This window comes from Asterias amurensis, chromosome 8, assembly GCF_032118995.1.
Source record: "Asterias amurensis chromosome 8, ASM3211899v1".
Taxonomy (NCBI): domain Eukaryota; kingdom Metazoa; phylum Echinodermata; class Asteroidea; order Forcipulatida; family Asteriidae; genus Asterias; species Asterias amurensis.
In genome coordinates, this window is record NC_092655.1 from 349,415 (window position 1) to 374,539 (window position 25,125).

Genomic DNA, 25,125 nt, shown 5'->3' on the forward strand with positions numbered 1-25,125 from the left:
CGATGGAATTGAAATTCATACATCTATAAACTATTAAGTGACTGCTCTTCGGCCTTCCATAACGCGGTGAGTAAATTTCACCATAGTGTATTGTTGCAGCAGGGGGACGACGCTCAAGAGGAAGAAGTTTAACGAACGAGGTGGATCCACAGTAGTTCAGCAGACAAAAATGTGTGCATGCTGAGAGCGCATTGTCACTGTTTTAGAGAATTTTCTTCGGGAAATGTGAATAAATGCGTTATATTTGTTTGTCGTTCCGTTTATTCAAACATCATTATGGAATCCCTGCCAGGAACAGCAAGTCTTATTGCAGAAATTGACAGTAAGTATAGCTATTTCACATGAACTCTAAACGTTCGCGCATTCTTCATTACCATTTTGATTTACCAATTACTAAAAAACACAAAATTAGCATTAGTAGTTTGATAGAAAGGAGCTCCCTATAAGTAAAAGACAAAATCATTAGTATTTAGATAGATAGGAGCCCCTTAAAAACAAATAGCATTTTTATAGTGCTTTCGAGTGTTAAAGGATGTCTCGTCAGCTTGAGTCTCAAGTTGAGATTTGCGCACGCTAACTCGAGATTTTCGCATCCATATTTTGCACAAGATTGATTCTTTGTTTTGTTTTTTTGTTTTTGAATAGTTTACAAAATACATGTCTATATAGTCATATTTGGGAATATCTTTAATTAGTTTATATTTTATAAACCAAGGCATAATATTGTAATTTTCTTCTGCTCAGAGAAAACCCTTGTGGTGCTACGAGATGGCAGGACCTTGATCGGGTTTCTCCGCAGCATTGATCAGTTTGGTGAGTCTTTGAACCATGGGCAAATGGTGAAACTGATATCAATAATCAATAAATATACCCTCTTTCACCAATCACTTTGTTTACTTTTTAATGCTAGTCGGAACATCGATACATATCTCTTGTGAAATTAATTACAACTTGTAATCGTTCGAGCCGAAATATAACCCACGGCACCGGCAGCAACTATTGTGGTTCCCTTTGCAAAGCCCCAATTATGATTTATAGAAGTACCCCTTACCAGATGGAAACTGCTTCGCCTTTTCAAAAGCGAAGTTCAAGGCCTGGTGAAGTAAGCTTGGCTTATGGAGGAATCACTGGCACTGATGAATTTGATTGGCTTTTTTTGTAATGATGATTTGCTGTAATAAATAAGAGTTGTGGCATCATCACATGTGCCAAATTGATGTGCCAACATACACTGAACAAGCTTTGCGCTTCATGATTGCATGGAGCTCCCCACAACACCCAACCTTTAATGTTCAACTCTAAGCTGAAGAACTCTGCCTAATATAATTGTCCCTTCCTAGTTTTTCATCTGTCAAACTCATTTGTGGTGCTTTTTTTATTTATTTATTTATTTATTTTTTTTATTAAATATTTAACACATAAGTTTGTACTGTCTTTTAAAATGTGCTTTATACCTGAAGAGTTGTGCTTTATTGAATTAGAAAGTAAAATTGTGGCTTTCTTTCTCAGCAAATCTTGTCTTACATCGGACTATTGAGCGCATTCACGTCGGCAAGCAGTTTGGTGATATTCCAAGGGGTGTCTTTGTAGTCAGAGGAGAGAATGTGATGCTTATTGGTGAAATCGTGAGTCAACTTAAATCAATTTGATTAAAAACAATGATAATCATATTTTTTCATGAAATGTAGGAGGAATGTTCAATATGTACAGCAAGGGCATGAGAACCTAGTCTTTGAAGGACAAAAATGTGTTACCTGTTGCAAATTTAATAAGAATAATAAGAATGGCCATTTTTTAACGTGTCATATCTGTCAACTTGATTCTCAGGCCAGATAATGAGAAAATGAAGATGTAAACTGGTTATCCGTGAGTTGGGTATTGAGAAAAAGAAAAGTATTTAGTTGTGATTTGAAGTTGTTTAGGGAGCTTTCCTGCCGAAGACTAAGAGAGAGTGAGTTCCAATTTTTTGTTTTCATCAAGGATTTTGTAAAGTAAAGATCTCTTTGCTGGTTTGTAAAATGCTAAATTTTGTTGATTATTTATTTATATAGGATAAAGACAACGAAGATAAGTTCCCTTTGGATCGGGTATCCATTGACGACATCCTAGAGGCACAGCGAGCCGAACAGTTGAAGAAACAAGAAGAAGAGAAATCAAGAAATAAGAAACTTCTTGAGAGAGGCCTGCAACCTCATGCAGACACAACACATGAGGAGTTCGCTTAGCATGTTTCTCAAGAAAGGAGATTGCTCAGCACGGATCTTAAGCTAGGAAATGATTTGAACTTTTGAAGTGTTCAGGGAAAGACTGTCGAGTACTAGAACTTTGAGGCGAGCTGTATTGTGTAAAAATTGACGATGCGAGAACAAGATGTTACAGTGAAGATGTGTATGTGCTCGCTAGGAAGGCCTGGACTGATATGCAACGAAAAAGAGAACATTTTCTGATGGAAGGAAATGGACCAAACGAAATAATAAGCAAAATGCTGTTATCTCATAAATAGTGACATGACAGCTAATGATGTGTTTTAGTTTGCTTTATGTAAGGAATAAGTTGTTCAGGAGATGAACCAGTGGAGGTGGTGCTTACTGCTTATTGGTATGACCTTTGACCTTTGCCGTCAGGGTCAAGGACTCATCATGGATAGTAACATCTACATTGTTTTGAAATATAACTTTAAAGTTTTTAGTCACAGGGGGAGACAATCTCAACTCGTGATTTAAAAAACCCAAATGGGATAAGGTTATCCCAGACAAAGAACTAGCAGTTCTGTAAAACTTCTTGCTTATTTTGTATTTATAACTTCAAGAGGCTTGATGCAATTTGGGATCAAAGATTTTTTCAGTTCAATTTTGTCATAAAATTTTCTAAAAATGTTTTTAATTTTCTATTTTTTTTAATTTTGTTCTTATAATGTCTAACTTTCATCATATTTGACTGTTCGTACTCTCCGATGTTATTGGTTGCTCAGGTCATGGGGGTAGGGCTCAATGTATCTGTCTGTTACAACAAAATAATCATGACGATAATCTCAAATTGATGCAAGTATTGAGTTAGACTTTATTATCAGAGGACTGTTGGTGCAGCCAAAGAAATAACTAACATCTTCTCAGAATGTAAAACAAGGTTTATGTTAACTTCAGATGAGTTTCTTATTGTCACTTCAACCAATTTATTAGTGCGACTCGGGCAATTTGGATGGCCTATTTGTTGTTCATATAGCATGTTGGCCGTTGGCCACCCGATTTTGAGATGCTGATTAAATACATCGAACCTCATGGATGGGTTAATTTAATGACAGTTTTGTAAGATTAGATTTTTGTACATTTTTTAGTCGAAAAGGAGAGTTAACTTATGGGGTACAACATAAATTAAAACCACAAAATATGTTTTAAAGTAATCGAAACACAAAAATATAAATCCATTCAACTGTGTACACTTCAAGAAAATTGTTACTATGTGCAACATATACAAATTAAATCTTTTAAATATATAATTTTTGATAGTTGTTCATTCTCTTATTAATATAAATCAATTTGATCATACATTTATATATTCTTGCAAAAATCGTACATTGGCAGGAATGATTTTAAATAATTTCGATTAATATATATCCCAACAAGGAAGTATTTTATAAATCTAAAATTTATATTATAGTATTCTATAATATCTAAAATATTGACTTAAATATTCATCAACAAAGTTATTTGAAAATAAAATACACAATTCATACATCAACAGTGTAAAAACAAAAACAAGACCACGCAAGTGAACATAAATTCCTGCTTAGAAAACTATTTTATTATGTGTATAAACTACAAAGCACCGACTATAATATGGACAAACTTCTGTAAACTAGAGCTTTGTGGACTCGAAACAAATGTTTTAGATCATTTCTAGCAAAAAACATCTTCACAGCTGTATGCAAATCGTGAAGATTTACTATTTCTTTTCGGTGTGGAAATGAATCTCAGAATTTACAGGAAAATTACATTTGACATGTTTGAGAGATTTACAGATTTACAGCATTATTTCAACATAAATATATGAAAGTTTGGTCAAAACAAGTGGCTGCTAAAAAGCACCAACTAAAAACAAAGTTTTTTTCACCTTACATGCTTGGAACCATCCCGTCATACTAAACCACGGACTGGTGAAGCTTCTTTCAACAACATCTGAAAGCTGAGATATATCAACGGAAAAACCTGTTATCGGCGACCTTCCTGAAAATCACACTCCTGGTCCTCAGTTATACTTAGCAAACACATGGAGAACATCGCTTAGAACACGCTTCTTGGTCAGCCTCTGAAGAAAAGAAAATGAGAAAAGCGCAAAACAAATTATTTTTAAGTTTAACTGTACTGGGCACAAAAATGTTTTAAAATGATGAAGACCCCAATGTACTGAGGTGTAATCATCCAATGTTTAACTTTATAACGTTCTTTTACCCCATAAGAAGAATCATTGAGTATGCAAATATATGCACATGGTATGCTAATTTACTTCCCTTTGACCCTATATGCAAATAAAGTATGCATGGGTGATTCTGTGTGTAGTAGATAATGGTATAAGAAGGCAGGATCTGTGCAGACAGACACACCGTAGAGTTTGGTGAGGCAGCATGCTCCTTGTTCATATGGAATGCACAGCTCAGCTACATGTATATAGCTGTAGCTACTAGATGCAACTCAACATCGATGGGTCAAAGCCAGTTGGAAGACGGTAAGTTGCTTTTTATTTTCTGTTTTTAGGAAAAGTGTTTCTGTATCCTGCCACCACTTTTTCATTCGTTATGAAATTCAATAGTATTTGATTTACTCAAATGGCATATTCCTCTTTGTAAAAAGACTGTAAAAGTGGTGGCAGGATACAGAAAATGTTCCATGTTTAATTCATATGAGTGATTTATAAAGCCATTTAATATGTTAATACTTTGAAAGGGAAATTTGAGTCTAGTTAACCTGCATGTGGTTTTGCATAAGGTTTAGCTCGGACTAAAGGGGTAAATTAAGAGAGATACATTTTATCATTCATTAATAATAATAATAATAATAATAATAATACAAAGCATTTAAACTAAGAAAAACAAACAAACTAAGATGGGTGGGGAAACAGAAATGTCATGAGGAGGCTTTTGAACACAGGCAACGAGATCGCCTCTCGCAGACCCGCGGGAGCCCATTCCATAGGCGAGGGGCAGCTACTTCACTCTTATGTAATTCTAATTGAAGCTACCTTTGCTCTGATGATGTGGCGACTTTGTAAAGTGTGGGCTCTAGTCAAAGGACACCTGTACAGATACATGTAGGTGTAGCTATTTCAGGACAATAACATCCTAGTAAACTTTCTAGTGACCCTCTTCCCTCGCTGAATGTGAAATGTATTATTATTTAGTGGTCAGCTTGTGGTATTTAATGAGATATACAATCAAAAGACAACACAGAAGATGAATCAAAAGTTAATTTGAATTGAATTCAACTGTATAATTTTGTTTTGGTAAATAATAATAATAATAATAATAATAATAATAATAAATGAACATTTATAAAGCGCCTTATGCAACGCCTCAAAGCGCTTTACACAAATAAAAAATCAGCTAGACAATAAAATACAAGAGAAACACTCGGAAAATCTTACAACAAGCAGATAAGCAAAACACATACTAATAACAAATAGAAAACATGTTTTCAAGTGTGACCTTTCCTTTTGATTTGTCATCCTGGCCTGAACTAACCACTGCGATGTACACCCTGGGAAGAACAGACCCACATTGTGTTAAGAATCACTTCTTAAATTTTTAGAAATGGTTTACGGTCAAGAATTTCAGAGAAAAAGACAGTAACAGACGTAGAATCGTGCTTAGAAAGGGTCAAATATTACTCAATGGCTGCTGATAGATTACTCACCCTGAGTTGTGCAACCACGTTGTGGAATTCACGGTTGTCACCATGGCAACAGTTTGGATTTAAATACACTGAGATTGCCTTGAGTTGAGGGCAAGCACCTGTAAATAACAACAGATAAATATAAATAACTTAAACAACAACTCACCCTTACCCCTAGAGTGTCTGTTAAAAACAAAACAAAATAAAATAAACTTTTGTGGCATCATATGTTTACTAAAGAGCTACAAAGCCTGGATCTTCTGTGGGCATAGTTTGTCGTGGCCCAATGGAAGAAAACACAAATATAGAGATTGCTCCATCTGATTTGTATCAGCTTTGACGGGACAAAAAAAGGTTGCACATCTCAAAATGTAGTATGAGTAGTAAAGTCTGTAATGAGCCAATATAGCTCATCACGACGGAGTTTACATCCGATTTCTTTGACATTAAAATGACTAAGAATATTTCTTTTATCCCTGGACAGGATGCCAGTCCCTCACAGGTTCTCATCGAAACCCAATTGTACTCCTAAGTGGAGAGAAGCAACTATGATGAAGTGCCTTACTCGAGGCCAAAATGGTTCAACTGTTATCCTTATAATCCTTTATTTTGAGTGGCAATTCCGATACAAAACATAAAAATGTCCTATATGACCAGTGTAGTATCTTGCCTGCCACGAAATGCACTGGAATGTACACGGTCACTCTTTTAGTATTCATGGTGACTTGGCTTTTAATACAATTTAAAGAGTATACTGTAAATGTTGAGAACTATGTACCATTGAATTGTAGGATTGCAGCAGGGGAGATTAAAGTGTTTCTTAGGATCAGAGTATGTAACCCTCGTAGTCCAGCTTGACACATTGCTATGGCGATGACCTCTGTGACCTCTGGCAGATGGTCCAATTCTAGAACTTGCAACCTTGGGCAGTTCCGTGCTATATCAAGACAAAAATAGTATCACAGTTCATCCAAAACCACAAAACCTGTAGTAAAATAGCGCCTCAAATACTATAATAATGAATCCATTTTATTTAAAATAACTTTTAAGTCTTTGCAGAGTGAGCCATTTTATCTTTAATATAAAATGAGTCTACAGTGCTTTAACTCTGACATTCTTAGGAGCTGTCTGTACTACACATAACTCACTGGTAACTCCACAAAGTTAGACGCAAAACGTTTTTAAAAGGCTGAAAATGTTTTGATTACAATCCTGAGCTTATATACCAGCAGAGTCTTTCTCAAAGGCATCAAAACATAACACTAATTCATATACTAATGTAATGCAGTCTGATGGGAAAGTTGTGCCAACTCTGAGAGCTATGGATACCGTATGTATATGGACTACAGCAGTAACTTGCTCCATGTTTTGAATCTGTGTCTGGTGCTTCCATGTTTGTATGCAAACCTATGTAAAAGCTTCAGAGTTTCCTATTTGCATATCAATCATTTTTGTCTTCTGTTTTCTTTTAAATCTGTAAAATGAAGGCTTAATCAATAAATGTGCAGAATTTGCTTGAGTTTCAACACAAGTGTAATTTTTTGACAAAAACATTCAATCTTCAGTCTTTTACATAGGCCCCTATGCCCTACTGCATCCAGGACGCTTCAACAAATTTTTCAGAGACAAATTCAAAACGACAAACCTCAAACAAATCACCCTCCTTCAAGTACACTTTCCCTACCCACTCCCAGCTTTGAAGGGAAGATTTGCGTCTGGTAATCACTCTTAAAATTACTGCCAATAAAAAAAGTACAGCAGCTTTCAATAGTTAGTATAAAGCATTTTAAGGAATATTTCGCATTTAAGTAACTTGGTTATTTAAAAAGATATCAGTTTTATGCCCTAAAATTTAAATCCGAGTTACTGTCAGTAACGTTTCTCAGATTGTGTATTAAAAAATATGGAATTTAACAAAGGTATTCTTTGTCTTTAATTCTCCTTACCAATAGAGACAAGTCCATGCTCATCAATACTCCTGCCCCCGACACTCAGCGCTAAAAGCAGCGGCCAGCAACGTCCAATCATCTGCAGGCAGTGGTTGCTAAGACGTTGTTGTTGTTGACTGTAAACATAATAACAAGATTTGTTCACCCCTTTGGACATGATTCAGTAGGGACTAAGTCATAAATTTGGTACCAGTAACTTTCCCTTTGAAAATACTGCTAATAGTATGTGTGAGAAAATTGTCTCCCAACTATCAATGGTTATTTAATTTTGCCCCCAAACATTGCCTCACACTACAAAATCCTGCCATACAACAATTCTCTGAACGTCGTCACCAATCAAAAATCTTGGTTGTGTTATTTTAAGAGTCATTTTTGATTCATCATGAGTTATTGTGCGTATTTTCATGGATGGGCATGCAGAGTGCATGCACAGTGCATGCATAATGATGTGCATGATATCTTTATGCAATTCTAATCCCCAAATGGCAGACCTTGGGCCTGCTGACCGTAGCCTTTGAGGCCATTGCAAAGGGGTCTATACATGATTTTTGAGATATTGTTTTATTTATTTATTCATTTATTTTGTTTATTTATTTTATAATATATTTTTGTTTTTTGGAGAGGGGGGGGGGGGGGTTCTATCTATTGTTCTTCTCACCATGGCTGACGGGGCGGTATCTTAAGGGAAGCAATGTTCCTGCACCCTGCTCCCAGAGCCCATATGACCTCATGACCTATGGGGTCAGTCTGGCTGATGAAGGTCAAACTGTAGAGACTACGGCAGTAGCAACTAGCAAGAAAAAGGCTTCTGAAAATGCAATTTAAAAAATTGTTTTAAATGTTATACAAAACTACTGCAGCTAACAGTCGTATGGCTTCTGACTGGCACCCGAACAAAGATTTTGACAAAATAGGACGACATAGCTCGGCTGGTAGAGCTCGGGCATGTCAGCAGGGGTCATTGGTTCAAATCTTGTTCTAGTCAATTTGTTTTTGTTCAAAACCCTGTAAAGAATAAATAACTTCTATTCAAACATATAACAACAAAATAGAAAAATAAAAGATGTTAGTGTTACTAAGAAAACATAACTGAAGAAAAGAGACTCTATTACCTTTCAGTAAGAATGTTTGAACAGTCCACTATCTTGAGAGTCCGTAGTTTGGTTCCAGCAGTCAGAAATATGTACTCCAATCCCGGCTCCAGACTACCCCTACAAAAACAAAACAAAAAACACTTTCTTGAGACTGTGTATCTGCAATTTAATCATGTTATTTCAAGCATTAATTAACCATGAAGGCGCCCGTTATCAAATATGGCAATTTAATTACATGTAGAAATACATAGTTTACGTTTTTCATAAAACCAATTAAATACATTTCGGCATGCAAAACTCAACATGAATAATTAATTAGCATGAATAACTCAATTAGGTTGACTTTTTGAGTTGAAAAAGCCGGAATTCCGGTAAAAGCGAGAGAAATCACATCCCTGCTTTGCATGAAGGTTCAAGAAGAAATAATATGTGAAAGGTTATTTTTATGAATATATTAAGTAATCTTACCTTGTGGTCTTGGTGTATCGTGCCCTACTTTCACCAGACTGTTTACTCCGAGGCTTCAAACCTTCCAGATACAAGTTCTCCAATTCTTCACACCACTTTGAGATTGTCTGCAAGAACTGTTAAATATACAATAAAGGCAGTTTTAAAACCAAACATCTTGAACCAAAAAATCCTACGATTACTGTTTGGGTTTCTCTTATCATTTTTGCTCTCCATGCTAACTGGATAGAACTACATGTACTTTTATACAAGATTAAAACAATCGAGCGGTTCCAGAGCAGTTTTCCTTTTGTAAAGGGCATCTCTATGACTGAAATAAACAAATACGTTTGAACACTTCAAAGGGCACCAAAGCAATGACAAGGTCCATTTACATGTAGGCAGTAACGTCCATTGCCATTAGACCAGGGCCCAATTACAAAAAGTAGCTAAGCATAATATAAAAAAAACATGCTTACAAGGTTACAATCCAAACTAGCATTCTATTTTAGCTGAGCAGAAAATTTTCATGCAATGTTTACTAAGAAATATTAAATTTGGCCCACTGCTTGATTTAACAAAGCACTAAAATGCATCATTATGATGAGTTGTCAGCATTACCATAGTGATATCCCCGTTGCTTAGCAAATTGGATTGATTTACAGTTAAGATCAATCTAAGCTCTTTGTGAAATTGGGCCCTGATCTCCTACTGACCTTGGATGAAATTTTCTGGTTTGAGAGTCGTACTGTCCGCCACAATGAAGGACGTCTTGTGAGTGTTCTCCAATCGCGACACACTTGCGCACAGATGAGGAGTGTCTCTGTGTTAAGATAATTGAAAACGCACAGCCAAACCGTCTTCATACGGTGGCGCTGTTCTGGCGAGATCCTACTGAAGTCAAAACTTTCTGAGGGCAAAACCAAATAATACTGGTCTTATTTCCCAGAAGGCGCACAATTAGTACATCAATAAAAAGCACAAACAGAAAATGTAAGAAAATATGCTGAGTTTAATCAGGCTTGAAGTTTCATTTGAAAGTGCAAGACTATTTTCATTTTGCAGAGAGAACTACCATTTGGAAAATGTGAAAGTCTTAAAAGGGAACTTTTTTAAGGGACACCAAGGTCAAAACCAGGGCAACTATGCGGGCCATCAGACTAAGAAGTGGTAGGAGATGGCAGTCACTTGATACAAAACAAACAGGTACCTCAACTCCTTCATACCATACTCTGTTCGTCTCCTCAATGAATGATCACCCTCAGGCGTTTATCTACTTTGTTTACTTTCGTTATTTCTGCCTAGATGTTGTTTAGTTGGTTTCAGTATGATTCATTTGTGATTTTTTATGTAGTTTTTATTATTGAATGATTAATTAATTAATCTAGTTTATTTCCAGTAGTTTATTTATAATTGTGTGTTATTAATTTTTTTCCTGTGTTGCATGTATGTATAGTAAATTTCCTCCATGGTTGGACCATAAAAGTTGAATTGAATTGAAATGAATGTATTTCCAGGCATGTTTAATTTCTGGTAAATTCTGGGACTAACATTCAGTCAAAGAATGATTGAAATTTGACCAGACTTTTAAATGAAAAACTATAATTGGGAAAGTACCTGATTGCCTGGTTTTCCTCATCGTTGATTGGTCAACCTCAGAATCTAACTCTGTCTCCTCATCCTCATCATAATCACTACTTGACCAATGAGCATCCTCCATTGATTTGTATCCTTGAGCCGAAGAACGCAATTGGCTGGCGTGAAGGAAGCCACTATTTGATTGGCCCCTTTCAATGGTTCCTCCGTTGGACTTGTTCACTGGCGGATGGTTCTGAAACTCTCGCTTTTCCAGCACATCTGCCATGACGCCATTCAGGAAATTCAGGTCCCACGGTCTGTCACTTATGGGACCACTGTTTCTGTTGTGGGTGGGGTTCAACTCTTGTAGACTGGCATTCGCTGACGGCTGAATAACCGGCTCATGAACTAAACTGTCTCTACTTCTATACCTTCCAGGCGTATCCACCAAGGATGACGACAAACTTACGCCACTCCGAAATTTATCCAAAGGAAGATGAAATTGGCCACTCAGCTGCTCTCTTGGATCTTCAGATGGTGACTTCCCATTCATGTACGAGGTAGGAATGAGATTGCGAGTCTGTGACTCTCTACTTAGATCATCACTTCTACAGTTCCCTGTGCTATATGAGTCCACACCAGAATCCACATGAAGACTTTTTGGTGTGTTGAGGACGGTCCTTTGTAAGGAAGGGTTACCGAGTTGGTTAGGGTGGACGCTGTATGGAGAGCTCCGTTTTTGTCTTTGTACCTCTTCAGGAAGCTCGGGTCTTGGAGAATTCCAAGATGGATGGTGACTCTGCAGGGAAGGCCAGGTATCTGTTCGGGACGATTGCAGTCCGTTTGGGTGTGGTCTGCTGGAAGGGTTATACTGTGTAGAAAACAAAATGAAGTTAGGAAAAACATGACATGCTTGGTAGCAAATGTTTGTGCTTACAGGCTTTATGAAGCTGGGCCCTGATTACCTCATATTTGTTGCCAGTATGTCTATCATAGTCCCCGTTATCCAGTTTCCAATCCGACTGTGAGGAAGCCCTCTGCAAACATCTCGGTGCTGGAGTTGCTCCATGGAAAGACCTCTTCAGGGTCTCCATCTCACTCTCTGCCGTCTCCGCCCGCTCCATCAGCTCCTCCATGTAGTCCTTAAGAACCCCTCGAGCCTTGGTCTGTTTGTCTGCTGTATCTTGGAGATAGTTATTCAGCTGCGAAATAGTCCTGAAGAAACAAAACATCGGAATAACTTATTATTTTCAAGCCAAGTTAAATTCTATGTTTTATTTGTAACACTGTTTAACGTCTCAGTTCTTGATAGTGGATGACAGATGTTCGCGGAGAGAAGCAAATATTATAAAGTGCTCAAGGACTTGGGAGTCCAAGACAACCCACAAAAGTATGAGCCTACATGTACAGTACCTTAAATGTAACGTAACTCACCTCTCCTTTGAAGCAAGCTCTTCATCTTTCAGGTGGAGCCTAGATTCTAATTGCCCAATCTGCTCCAACGTCTGCTCCAGTTGCTTTCCCAACTTCCCATTCTCCCCCTCTATTTTGAGCCTCTCCATTGATTCCTTCTGAAGGGTCAGCAATGTCTTAGATGCCTCTCGCTCCTTCATCACTAGATCTTGCTTCAAACTGTTGAGCTGATGATCTCTGGCTATTAAGGGTGCTGGTGCAATGTCAGGGTTTGGAAATTCGTAATTCTTGGCTCTTGAAAGGGTTTGCTTCGGGGACGTTACCATTTCATCGTTGGCTAGTCGGTACAGCTCTCTCTTAGCTATCGCCATCAAGGAGTGATTTGGAAATTCCTTGTGGCTCCTTGATGATGAGACCGTCATCTCCTGAGGCACATCAAGGCTTCTGGAATAGAGAAGCTGCGTTTCCAACATCTTAGCCTGATAGGAGAAGCGGCCCTTTGGGAACAGCCAGCTGTAATCGGTATCCATGTTGCCTATCAATAAGTTGCATTCAAGCGAATGCAACCTCAGTGTATTCTCACCATCTACATGTAGATAAACTAGACATGACTGCTACTGCTAAACGGGCAAACTTGTGACTTTGGCAGCCTCATCTTACAGTTCTTTACACTTCCTGAAAGAACAAAGAAAGATACCACTTTCAAAAGAATTTTATTTAACAGTTACGTGTATTATTATTTTAATAATAATACTTGTATTAAAATACATAAATGGTACAAGGGGTACATCTAGGAAGCCATTTGCAAGGAATTAATGCTGCAAAAGGAAAAGGGTGGTGAGGAATACAGGCGTAATTTTCTAGATTACCCCTATTATATGCATAATATTAATAATTAAAGTACAAGTTGAACTCTTCGATTTGATGGCCATCACCTACTCCTACTCCCGCTATCGTCTGACCATAGAGTAAGGGTCTGACGGTCTGAATACGTACAAGACCCAGTCACTAAAAAAGAAACTATAGGCCCTACTCTCTTTTGAAAAAGGTTGAAATCTGCAGTTCTACACTGTCTACGGCATAAGAACAGCGGTTAGCAGGTTAGGGTCAACTCAAAGTCATAATTAGAAAAAAAATTCTTGTTTTTAATTTATAAGATACTACTATTATTTAGTAATTACCCAGTGTCATCAGTGAGATTTTATTACTCATTTTGTGTGTAACTGTAATAGATTTAAGGCCATTTTGAGTTTAGTTAATAAAAAATTATAATAATGTTTTATTAATATATACTCCAGATTTTTCCTTGGGCCTGTGGTCCAGTGCAAATTTGAGCCATGTAACCTCCTCTAACTACTAACCATATGCACTAACCGACTATTGTAGTTAGTTGCGGAAATTAGAAGGAGAAGGGTTACGTTGTCGAGACTACATTAACATTGTATTTGTAATTATGCCAAATGAGTCTGCAATTTCATTTGTTTACCTCTCTGATTCTGAATAAAAAGTAGTAACTAGTAATTCTTACCTTGTACTTTGTACTTTTGGTGTTTTTTGTCTCAAATTCTGGATTCTTCACACCACTTTGAGATTGTCTGCAAGAACTGTTAAAGAATAAAGGTCAAATAAAGGCAGATTTCAAACCAAACATCTTCTAGCTCTCCCCGTCTCTCGCAATCTTTCTATAATTAAATGGCGCCCTCTCTCTCGTCTTCTTGCACACACTCCAATGCGCCGTGCGTGCGCGCGCGGGTGGGTGCACATTGCATCAGCAGGTGCAGCAGAACGTCCGTGTGTGTCGAAGTGGTTGTTGTGTGGTTAGTCGTCTGCCCCTCTTCGCAACGCAACGAAAATGCTGGAAGGTGAATAAGGAGTCGTTTCTTTTGCCGGGGTTGTACAAATCAATAACCATAATTAACTGAGGAGTCTCCACAACTTCGATTGTTAGCTCTTCCGACGACGGAAGTACTTCATCGTGGATATTTGTTTTATCTGTTGGCTTAAAAACTAAGGTAGGTTTGTTTGGAAAATAAGCACTTTCATCTGTTGACGAACGCATTTTTTATTTTATTTTTTAATTCGTGATCTTTATCTGGACAATAAAATACTTTTTTTGTGCACTGGGGATGTGGGGTGGTGGAGCCAATGCTTGAAGAAAGACGGGTTTCAAAAAGACGAACGGTACAGGGATCGTCTAGTCTAGGCATCCCCTCAATTTACCAAAAACGAAAACCTTTTGCCAAAGGAAAGTTTAACAAAAGATCTCTGAGGCTGTTTCTTAATAATGGTCACTGGTGCCCTTTTTTTGTAGACCCACCCAGTAAATAACTGGTGTGTACATCGCCCCTGTTACTGGGTGGGTCTAGTGCCCTGGCCTTGAAGATTGTTATATATTTTTCCCCTCGCTTTTTTGTGCTATTGCATTTTTTTTAAGCAGGCTGTTTCTAAGTGACGGTCTCTATACTTATTAAGTGTACAAAATGAGTGACAAAGTGGTGGCGCCATACGGAAAGTTATCCATACTATTAATTATTAATACTGATGTTGCTGAATGCTGAGGTTGAGAGGGTTCATGGTTCAGACAAAAAGACTTTACTTTTCAAAAGTGAATTTAATTTACTCAGAGGGTGAACTTCCAGCAAGTCTGAGTACCCTAAGCCCACCTTGTTGGGCTGTTTAAACTTATCATGGGTCTAATTTAACATCGGTCTTGTCACAACACAAGATAAGGCCGATGATATAAAAGAGAGCCATAAAAAGTTATGATAAAACAGCCCAACATCAAGGTGGGTTATTAAAGACACTGGACACTATTGGTAATTGTCAAAGACCAGTCTTCCCACTTGGTATATCTCAACATGCATAAAATAACAAACCTGTGAAAACTTGAGCTCAATTGGAAGTCAAAGTTATAGGGCCTACTGTAGTCGATTTATGATGTAGAAAATTTCTACTTCAGTGGGTTTTAGAGATTCATAATTTGTGTGTCACCACACTAGAGATGTGAACATCAAAATGATTAATTCTGTAAACTTTAACAATCATTTGGTTACTCACACTAAAGAACAGTACACTATAACACCAATTGACATATTGTGGTGGTGTGGGAGGGACTATAAATTAAACAAAATTTGACAAATCTGAAAATGGGACTTACCCAGCGTATGGATAGAGACCCTTGAGGCATGGAGGGTTCTACCTATGCTTGAGGGTTACAGGAGCCCAGTCGGAGTCGGTGCCAGAAAACAAATCAGGTTTGATGGATTGATCCGAGGGAGAGTAGGCCTATTCGCATGCACGCAATTAGCCCAAATTAGTACGTATACAATCAAACAATTCAACAGTTTGAACGTTCTGGGATAAAAAAAACACATGTTGTGGGAATCAAATCAGGAGATCGATTGTTTGTTTTAGAGTGCATGCTCGATACTTCAGGTAAGGAACGAAGGCGATTGCCTCCATGCCCCCGGTCATATTGTATTGGTGGCCTTTACAATTTCCTCAAAGAGTGCCCTTTACCACGGAGAAAAATGCCTTGGTGCCCTTGCTCTTTTAGAACGAATCATGTTATACACAGGCCTGAGAGTGGACAATAAGGCAAAACAAATGTTCTGTTCTGGTTACCCGACCATCCCTAACTTTACGCCCAGTTCTTAACATTTAATTCCCTTTTAATTGGATAAGGACAGTCATTTTTACACACTCGCCCGAGCGTATCAGAATAAAATATTATAAAAACTTTTCCGACCTACCAACCCTTTTTAGTAATGACGTCTAACCGGAAATGGATTTAAATTTTGTATTTTTGTTGTGGTGGTCTAGGGTGATAATTAGAAATGATACATTCAAAGTGTTTGACATGGCATTGATTGATTTTAAGCTTAGGCACTGAATACAGAGAAATTGGCCTCAAGTGATTTTAGATTGATCACCACTAATATAAAAGAGAAGTATTGTAGGGTATTTCCTTATTCATGGTTCTTGAACTGTTTGTTATTTTGGGATTCAAACTGCCTCCCATCTAGCTTGGTGGTCTAGTGGAAGAAATCTGCTCTAGCAATGCAAAGGTTGTGGGTTCCTAACTCACCCAAGTGATTTGCATGTGGATTTTTCCACAGAACTCAGAAAAGTACTGAGTATACAGTGGTTAATACACATCAATGAAAGGGTTAAAAAACAAATTAATTTTGTTGTTGTTTTTCTCCTTAAATTTACAGATTTAATAATCATTGATTCTGGTCATTCGGTAGCGAACAACCATGGCCACAGCTGTGCCACTAAGCGTGGTTGCAACAATTGTTGTCATTCTATGTGGAGTTGACCTAGCAAACGCTGCAAACTCCAACGATGGTGGCAACTTAACGCTGGACACTGTACCGAACACCCACACATATAATGCCAACGGAGAGTACGATGAAGGGGGGTTTCCATTGCCTTCGACGTGGGGGCTCCTTAACAGTTTCCTGCACACAATTTCACCGGCACCCCCTCCCTATGGTAAGAACTTTTTAAATAAACTTTCTAAAACTGAAGTCAGGCCTGTTCCTTACAGAGGCAACAATGGTGATTGCCTCCATGCCCCCTGGCCAATGCCTTTGTGCCCTTGAAATGCTACAGAAAAATGTATAGTTTCCTCATAGGGGTGCCCTTTACCGAGGAGAAAATGCCTTGGTGCCCTTGCCCTTCCAAAAAGTAAGCATACAGGCCTGTGAAGTTGTAATGTTATAGTTTCTTTGAATAGTTAAAGTGTCTTAGAAAGTTGCTTACAGTAGTACAATAAAACTGATATATTTTAAGGGGATGTATTGTATGGTAATCACTTGAAGTATTGGTAACACAAAACATTGGTTTAGAAGCATACATACACTCCCAATAGTATAAAGCATTTTGAGTTATATTAATTTCACTTTAAAGTAATGCAGGTATTTTGTGTTAAAATATCAGTTTTTATGCCCCAAAATTTGCTGCAGTAGTGTTTCTCAGATGTATTCCCTTTTGGGATTATTCTTCCTGCTGCTTCGGCATAACCGCTCCGGGGACTTTGAGCGAGATCAATTTGAAGGCTTCCTAGGCGAAGCCTTTCTCAGGCAATGAAAGCCATAATTCAACGCATCAAGAGTACAGTTGTTCTTTCAATTAATTTCTTGCAACTTTGGTATCAAATGAGCCAAACTTTGCTCATGTTTTTATTTTATGCATATTTTGGGGATACACACCAAGTTAGGATACTGCCGTCGATTTCACTAAACTCTTCCTAACTTAGGATTAATCTTAGGACTTATAGGACGAAGTTAAATTCCGTATCCAAAGACGTTAGGGAACATTGAACCCATCCTAAGTTAGAACCCATTCTGAGTTAGGATGGGTTACTCATCCTAACTCGAGATAGGATTAATCCTAGCGTTTCATGAAATCGGCTGATGGTGTACAAATTCCAAATTGAAGCTTGAAGTGAATACTACCTCTGGTGATCAACAGAGAGTCGGCCTTTTATTTACACTGAACACGTTTCCTCATGATATTTGTTTGGACATAAGCATACGGTATGCATGAAGTCTTTTCACCCTTCAATGGTAGGAACAATGCTTATTCATACAGTTGATTTAAAACAAACGATCTTCAATCAATAAATGGTACAAATTGACCTCGAGAATTTATGTATCCGTACTATTTTTCAGATCAAAGATTTTGTATAGCAGTTTTAAATTTTAGGGTGTAGTTTATAATAGACAAACTAAATTGTTCACCCCAGCATTGAATTGAAAATTAACCTGGGGTCAGTTCCTCTTGTGGTTAAGTGCTTGCTTTATTATATTGTAGTTTGTTGTTTTGTAAAGCGCATAGAGATATTTATTCATATTATGCGCTATATAAATGTAGTTTATTATTATTATAATTATATTACACAATTTTTACATTATGGGGTAATCAAACGAGTTTGTATTACACTTAAAATAAATCTGTAAAGTGTTCACCAAAAGAAATGTAGTCCTGTTACAGCTAAACATCCCTTACAAGGTTTTCAAGAGCTGCTTAAAGGTTGTCAACCACCAGTATTCTCAGTTGTCGTATCCCAACATATAATGCATAAAATAATCAATCTGTGATAATTTGACTTATTGGTCATCGAAGTTGCAAGACAATGAACAAAAAACACCCTGTTAGCACAAATTTGTGTGCTTTCAGATGCCTAAACAAATATTAAAAGCCTTTGTAAGAAGCTACCTCTTTCTAAAAAACTACTTTGCCATAATTTTGTGCTTAGAAGCTGCCCGGCCTTTTAACCGCACTGCCCCAAACTATAAAAAATAAGATTTAGGTGTCGGCGTATTTATTACCAATGTGCAGTGTCTTGTCTTCGCGGCCTGTCCACTTCATGGACCATGGTATTCATGGGTTGAGATGTATTATTATTGGGAGAGCACGACCAGTCCACATCCAAGCCACTGATATTCATGACCTGAAAATACAACTTGATATATTCATCAGACTTATTGTTGTAGCAACAATAGCGCCCGGTAACTCATTAAATTTTGCCATGTTTCAACGCACATTGTCGTTCTTCAGCGGACTGTCTGCGGTCCTTAGCGGGGTATTTGACGTCCAGTCCGCAGCTTATCTGCAGAGGAATGCTTCGGGAGTTTTGACAAGGCGCCTAAGAGGGAGCCGTTTCTCACAATGTTTTATACTATCAGCAGCTCTTCATTGCTCATTATCAAGTTAGTTTTTATGCTATTAACAATCATTTTGAGTAATTGTCAATATTGTCCAGTGCCTTTAAGTTTGGTTCAGTTTAGAGGCATGACATGATACTTGCACAGTCTGTTATACAAATATTGACTGCTGGAAGTGTCATGGTTGTAACTACAACACCTGAGGTGATTGTAATTACAATGTATTTTACCAGGGGGATAATACAGGATGAGTTAAACATTATTGGACAGTAGGCCTATAAATAATATGTGTTTCTTTCTGTATTTTTGTAGTTTTCTTCTTCTTCTTTTTATTTATTTATTTATTTTTTTTTTGGGGGGGGGGGGGGGGTTGGGGGGGTCGAGTTCAAAAGTCACAGGCATGCAGAATTAGTACTTGGTGTCACCCGCTAAATGTGGATGGATTTGACAGCCTTTTAAAATTCCTTTTTTGGGATCTTTTCTGTCTGAATAATCTTTTCCTACATGTATTCAGTGAAATTCCCTGCCTGATCTAAGTGTACCTTTTGCTGAATAAAGTGGGAGTGAAAATGGAATGAAAAGTAGGAGTAGTCGCCATGACAATACAAAACCCTGTTGCTGGTTACTTCATTTCGAAAGACATGATCTGCAACTAAGCATTTAACAAAAGCCTTCAAGACCTTGTTTAACTTGTTCACCTTTTAAAGCCATTGGACCCTTTCGGTACAGAAAAAAAAAAGTTCACAGATTTACAAATAACTTGCAGGGTTTACAGAAGGCAATGGTGAAAAACTTCTCTTGAAATATTATTCCATAAAATGCTTTACTTTTTGATAAAACAGTATAACGATATCAATTCACGTTAAAGCCATTGGACCCTTTCGGTTCAGAAAAAAAAAAAAAAGTTCACAGATTTACAAATAACTTACAGGGTTTACAGAAGGCAATGGTGAAAGACTTCTCTTGAAATATTATTCCATGAAATGCTTTACTTTTTGAGAAAACAGCAAAACATTATAAATTCTCGTTAACGAGAATTACGGATTTATTTTAAACACATGTCATGACACGGCGAAACGCCAAGTGGATGTCTCTGTGAATGTAGTCTAACCTTTTGAATAGTTTAAATCAACTTGTTTTGTAGGTGAAATTCTTGGTATAAAGTGTATGCCAATAACTGAACAATTGCTTTGTCTGCTAGTCTGACAACTATTGGAAAAACAGCTTGTAACCAGACCCTTGCTTGATCGCCAACAGTTTATAACAACAGTCAAAGACCTGAGCCGTTACCATGGTAGGGCCCAAACATTGACACAAAAAGGGTTGTGGGATTTATTCCTTTGTGTGTCTGTAATTTTTATCAGCCAACGGGGCGTAATCGTTCTCCCTTAAAGGAACACGTTGCCTTGGATCGGACGAGTTGGTCTATAAAAAGCGTCTGTAACCGTTTTTTATGAAATGCATATGGTTGGAAAGATGTTTTAAAAGTAGAATACAATGATCCACACAATTTTGCCTCGAAATTGCATGGTTTTCTTTTTACTGTGCGAACTAACACGGTCGGCCATTTATGGGAGTCAAAAATTTGACTCCCATAAATGGCCGACCGTGTTAGGCGACGAGGTAGAAGGAAAACCGTGCAATTTCGAGGCATGTTTGTGTGGATCATTGTATTCTACTTTTACAACATCTTTCTACCCACATGCATTTTATAACAAAAGGTTACGAACGCTTTTTATAGACCAACTCGACCGATCCAAGGCAACGTGTTCCTTTAACGTGGTCCGCTGGCCAAATGGCAATTAAAATACACAAGGATCAGTCAGAATTTAATCTAATCAAAATAGTCCGGCTGACTACTTCTATTTGAAAAGCTTACCTATATCATGTATCATTTGAAATATGGCACAGTGAAACAGCTATCAGACCAGTGAAACATTGGACCCTTTCGGTTCAGAAAAAAAAAAAAAGTTCACAGATTTACAAATAACTTACAGGGTTTACAGAAGGCAATGGTGAAAGACTTCTCTTGAAATATTATTCCATGAAATGCTTTACTTTTTGAGAAAACAGCAAAACATTATAAATTCTCATTAACGAGAATTACGGATTTATTTTAAACACATGTCATGACACGGCGAAACGCACGGATACGAGGGTGGGTTTTCCCGTTATTTTCTCCCTACTCCGATGACTGATTAAGCCCAAATTTTCTCAGGTTTGTTAGTTGATATAGAAGTTGTGATACATAAAGTGTGGGCCTTGGACAATAGTGTTTACCGAAAGGGTCCAACGGCTTTAAGACTTTCAGACTGGTTTCTTTCTATTCTTCCAGCTCTCTGTGAAATCGTGGCCCCTGGTCATGTGAACAAAATTTTAGTGGAGTTAAAAATTATGAGCATAAGGCCCTAGGGTCTTATAGGGTTTTCCCCCACGAGCCCTAGCCCTGTGCGCACCCTCTGTTTCCTTAGTTCAAACAAAAACAACACCACGTTTTGCGTCCTGCCTTTTTTTTTAAGGAAGGATGAGGCCCTTTTTTCCCTTCTTTTTTTTTCCTTTCAAAAATGGCCGCCCGACACATTTTTAAAGGACAACCAGTTGGGCTATTTAAAAAATTAAAAAAACTTTCGTCAGAGATCATTAAACGCAACTTTTTCCCGTTTTTAAGAGAAAAAAGTAGGCAGCCTCTCAAAAGGAAGCAGGTAGGGTTGCTAAACATATTTTTTAAATTTTATTTGATTTATAAACTTTGCCATTGAGTAAGGAACCTATTCAAGGACCTTTTTTGTCAACAAGTGGATGTCTCTGTGAATGTAGTCTAACCTTTTGAATAGTTTAAATCAACTTGTTGTGTAGGTGAAATTCTTGGTATAACGTGTATACCCATTACTGAACAATTGCTTTGTCTGCTAGTCTGACAACTATTGGAAAAACAGCTTGTAACCAGACCCTTGCTTGATCGCCAACAGTTTATAACAACAGTCAAAGACCTGAGCCGTTACCATGGTAGGGCCCAAACATTGACACAAAAAGGGTTGTGGGATTTATTCCTTTGTGTGTCTGTAATTTTTATCAGCCAACGGGGCATAATCGTTCTCCCTTAAAGGAACACGTTGCCTTGGATCGGACGAGTTGGTCAAAACAAAAGCGTTTGTAACCGTTTTGTATATAATGCATATGGTTGGACAGATGTTTTAAAAGTAGAATACAATGATCCACACAAGTTTGCCTCGAAATTGCGTGGTTTTCCTTCTACTGTGCGAACTAATACGGTCGGCCATTTATGGGAGTCAAAATTTTGACCCCCATAAATGGCCGACGTGTTAGTCGACGAGGTAAAAGGATAACCACGCAATTTCGAGGCATGTTTGTGTGGATCATTGTATTCTACTTTTACAACATCTTTCTACCCATATGCATTTTATAAAAAACGGTTACAAACGCTTTTCAAAGACCAACTCGACCGATCCAAGGCAACGTGTTCCTTTAAAGGAACACGTTGCCTTGGATCGGACGAGTTGGTCTATAAAAAGCGTCTGTAACCGTTTTTTATGAAATGCATATGGTTGGAAAGATGTTTTAAAAGTAGAATACAATGATCCACACAATTTTGCCTCGAAATTGCATGGTTACATTGCATAGTCCACAGTGAATGTGCAAGCTGGCTGCCTAATTTTCTTTCTAACCGGTGAGGGCCCAATTTCACAAAGTTGTTAAGCGGAATATTCTGCTGAGCATATTCCTTTGCTATATATGCAAGAAATTAGTGTGATAACCAAAATCAAACCCTTGTACTCCATCACATGTTGGACCTTATTCCTAAGCCAAATATCTTACCTCAAAGTATTCCACTTATCTTGCTAATTAATATTCCTTCCTGTCTCCCTGGCAACCTTTTTGCCCCCAACTTGATCCCTGGGGAGTCAATTTTGTTGCGTTATTACCCTCTACCATTTATGATTATTTTAGTGACAAGATCAACGTCACCATGAAATCATTCATCATTAATCATCGCGCAACTAATCATGTGAACAGGTAATACATTATGGAGAACTCTGTCTTCCTAGCTGGTTCCACAATGGATCATTCCAAGGCCAAAGACATTGAAAACTACTGCTCAGATGAAATTATCAAGGAGGCAGTTAGCCATTGTTTTAAAAAAAGAAATTGATAACTGGTTGTCAATTGTTTGATGGCTGAAAGCTCTTTGTGTAGAACAAGTTTTATCTGGTTGGCTGGTTTGAGGCTCGTAAGGTTCTAATGGTTATAAACAATTCTATTAAGAGATAGACACAAGGTTCCCTAGGCAACCATGTACACAAAGTAGACGAGCCAGCCTTTGTAAGAGTATGGAAACTTAACAAAAGTACATCATGTATGTTTGAGAGCAGAAATGTCCACTGAAGTGGCGCATGAATTATTATTTCAAAAACATGGAAACCTGGTGCCTCAGTATTAATTTGATGACTCTAAAAAGGTTTTCACGTAGATCAATTTTTATCTGGTTGGCTGGTTGAGACTCATTAAGTTTTAATTGAACAAGACTAACTCATGGTTCCCTAGGCAACAGCAAGTAATCATGATAATGATAACTTTAAATGCGCACAATATCACAAAATTGCTAATGGCACTAACTGCTCTGCACTTAATGTCCCCTGGAGTTGCACATGAATTTTGTTATTATTTATGAGCTGTCTGTTTTTAATTTGTGGTATAGGCTTGGAGACTGAGACCAAATTTATGTGTAACTGTCGGTTTCTTGAGTTAAAAGCAATGTTTACGTATAGTGTGTGGTCAAAAACATTGCCTCTTTATAACAGGATTTTGACTTTGCGGTCACTCCGCAAAGAAATTTGTGGAAAATTACTTATTTCTGGATAATTACATCACTTCACAGGGAGCCGTTCCTCACAATGTTTTTTATCTATCAACCTCTCCACATTACTCGTTACCAAGTAAGGTTTTTGGCGAATAATTATTTTGGGTAGTTACCAGGTTACCAAGAGTGTCCAGTGTCTTTAAAACAAAGTTAAACAATGAGGTTTGTTTCCTTACCAAATCCTGTATAATGCTTTAACAAATCGTTGTAAAACAGTTTAGGATTCCAATTACAAGCCTATCTGTTCATCAGTTCACTTACCTATTGCTCTAGAAATTTAAGACAATGAACAGTATGAGGAAGTTCTTTGGTTTTTATCCGAGTCAATCCCCGAAACTAACTTTAGTTCCTCCATCGAAACAGAGCATTTTAAACACAGAGCATTTTAAACAAAAATGACTGAAAAACTGGTACTTTCTGTCATTTGTCACAGTCAATATCCTTTTTTTTATTAGTATTTTTTACTTGATTTCAAATGATCATCATCACACCCACGTAACAATTCAGTTTGATTCAATTCATTTTTTATGGTCCGACCATGGAGAAAAATTTTTTTGCGTACATGCAATAACATTACGTAATCCACACAATCATAATAATATATTACTGAAAATAATTGGATAAATTGATCAATAAACCACATAAAAAATCACAATGGATTTCAATTGCATAACAACTTAGCAATAATTTAATTAATGTCTGGGCTGATCATTGCGGAGACCAATTGGCTCAATTGGACCAAACCGCATAGTCATGGTAAGTGTTGTGGCCGAGCGTTTACTTTAAGATCACCGAGTTCAAACTCTGGTGTTTCTGATCAGCAGAGTGTGGGTTCGAATCCCCAGCCGTGACACTTGTGTTCTTAAGCAAGACACTCGACCATTGCTTTGTCCTTTGGATGGGACGTAAAGCCGTTGGTCCCATGTGTTGTGTTATGCATAAAAGAACCCAGTGCACTTATCGAAAAGAGAAGGGGTTTGCCCCGGTGTTCCTGGCTGTGGCTGCTTAATGCACCGTAGCACCTTGTACTGTAAACCCTTATAAGGTGCTAACTAATTGGGTCTCAGAATCCATCACTGCAATAACCTATCTTTCTGAAAGTTTGTATATATTCAGCGCCTTGAGTACCTTGTTTGGAAAATACATTGTACGTGCGCTATATAAGACTTCGATATTATGAGTGATACCACTGACAGATTTTGCTTT

General features: G+C 37.6%; 3 protein-coding genes across 3 annotated transcripts in view; 2 read left to right on the forward strand and 1 right to left on the reverse strand.

The window, feature by feature from the left end:
- Window positions 1-155: 155 nt before the first annotated feature.
- On the forward strand, window positions 156-3,456 carry LOC139940343 (U6 snRNA-associated Sm-like protein LSm1). Its single transcript, XM_071936556.1, has 4 exons — window positions 156-322; window positions 745-813; window positions 1,510-1,625; window positions 2,052-3,456. Exons 1-4 carry the CDS (start codon window positions 178-180, stop codon window positions 2,223-2,225), a joined length of 504 nt encoding a protein of 167 aa, XP_071792657.1. The 5' UTR covers window positions 156-177; the 3' UTR covers window positions 2,226-3,456.
- LOC139940341 (uncharacterized) lies at window positions 2,680-14,028 on the reverse strand. Its single transcript, XM_071936555.1, has 12 exons — window positions 13,895-14,028; window positions 12,388-13,041; window positions 11,919-12,168; window positions 10,993-11,824; window positions 10,092-10,285; window positions 9,397-9,512; window positions 8,947-9,045; window positions 8,493-8,642; window positions 7,832-7,950; window positions 6,664-6,822; window positions 5,907-6,004; window positions 2,680-4,305 (listed from the first exon to the last, which is right to left on the reverse strand). Exons 2-12 carry the CDS (start codon window positions 12,894-12,896, stop codon window positions 4,246-4,248), a joined length of 2,586 nt encoding a protein of 861 aa, XP_071792656.1. The 5' UTR covers window positions 12,897-13,041; window positions 13,895-14,028; the 3' UTR covers window positions 2,680-4,245.
- Window positions 14,029-14,147: 119 nt separating this feature from the next.
- Window positions 14,148-25,125, forward strand: part of LOC139940340 (prominin-1-A-like) — a 42,569-nt gene continuing 31,591 nt past the window's right edge. Inside the window, exons 1-2 of the mRNA XM_071936554.1 lie at window positions 14,148-14,378; window positions 16,584-16,863. Coding sequence (XP_071792655.1) covers window positions 16,626-16,863 — 238 coding nt within the window. The 5' untranslated portion in view covers window positions 14,148-14,378; window positions 16,584-16,625. The remainder of the gene's footprint in view (window positions 14,379-16,583; window positions 16,864-25,125) is intronic.

Excerpts from the sequence above, each read along its gene's own strand:
- LOC139940343 (XM_071936556.1), top strand. The coding sequence starts at position 178 with ATGCTGAGAGCGCATTGTCACTGTTTTAGAGAATTTTCTTCGGGAAAT. Across the intron at positions 323-744 it reads TCTTATTGCAGAAATTGACA|AGAAAACCCTTGTGGTGCTA; the intron begins GTAAGTATAGCT and ends TCTTCTGCTCAG. Across the intron at positions 814-1,509 it reads CCGCAGCATTGATCAGTTTG|CAAATCTTGTCTTACATCGG; the intron begins GTGAGTCTTTGA and ends TTTCTTTCTCAG.
- LOC139940341 (XM_071936555.1), bottom strand. The coding sequence starts at position 12,896 with ATGGATACCGATTACAGCTGGCTGTTCCCAAAGGGCCGCTTCTCCTAT. Across the intron at positions 11,825-11,918 it reads ATACTGGCAACAAATATGAG|TATAACCCTTCCAGCAGACC; the intron begins GTAATCAGGGCC and ends TTTTCTACACAG. Across the intron at positions 4,306-5,906 it reads ACGTGGTTGCACAACTCAGG|AGGCTGACCAAGAAGCGTGT; the intron begins GTGAGTAATCTA and ends TCTTTTCTTCAG.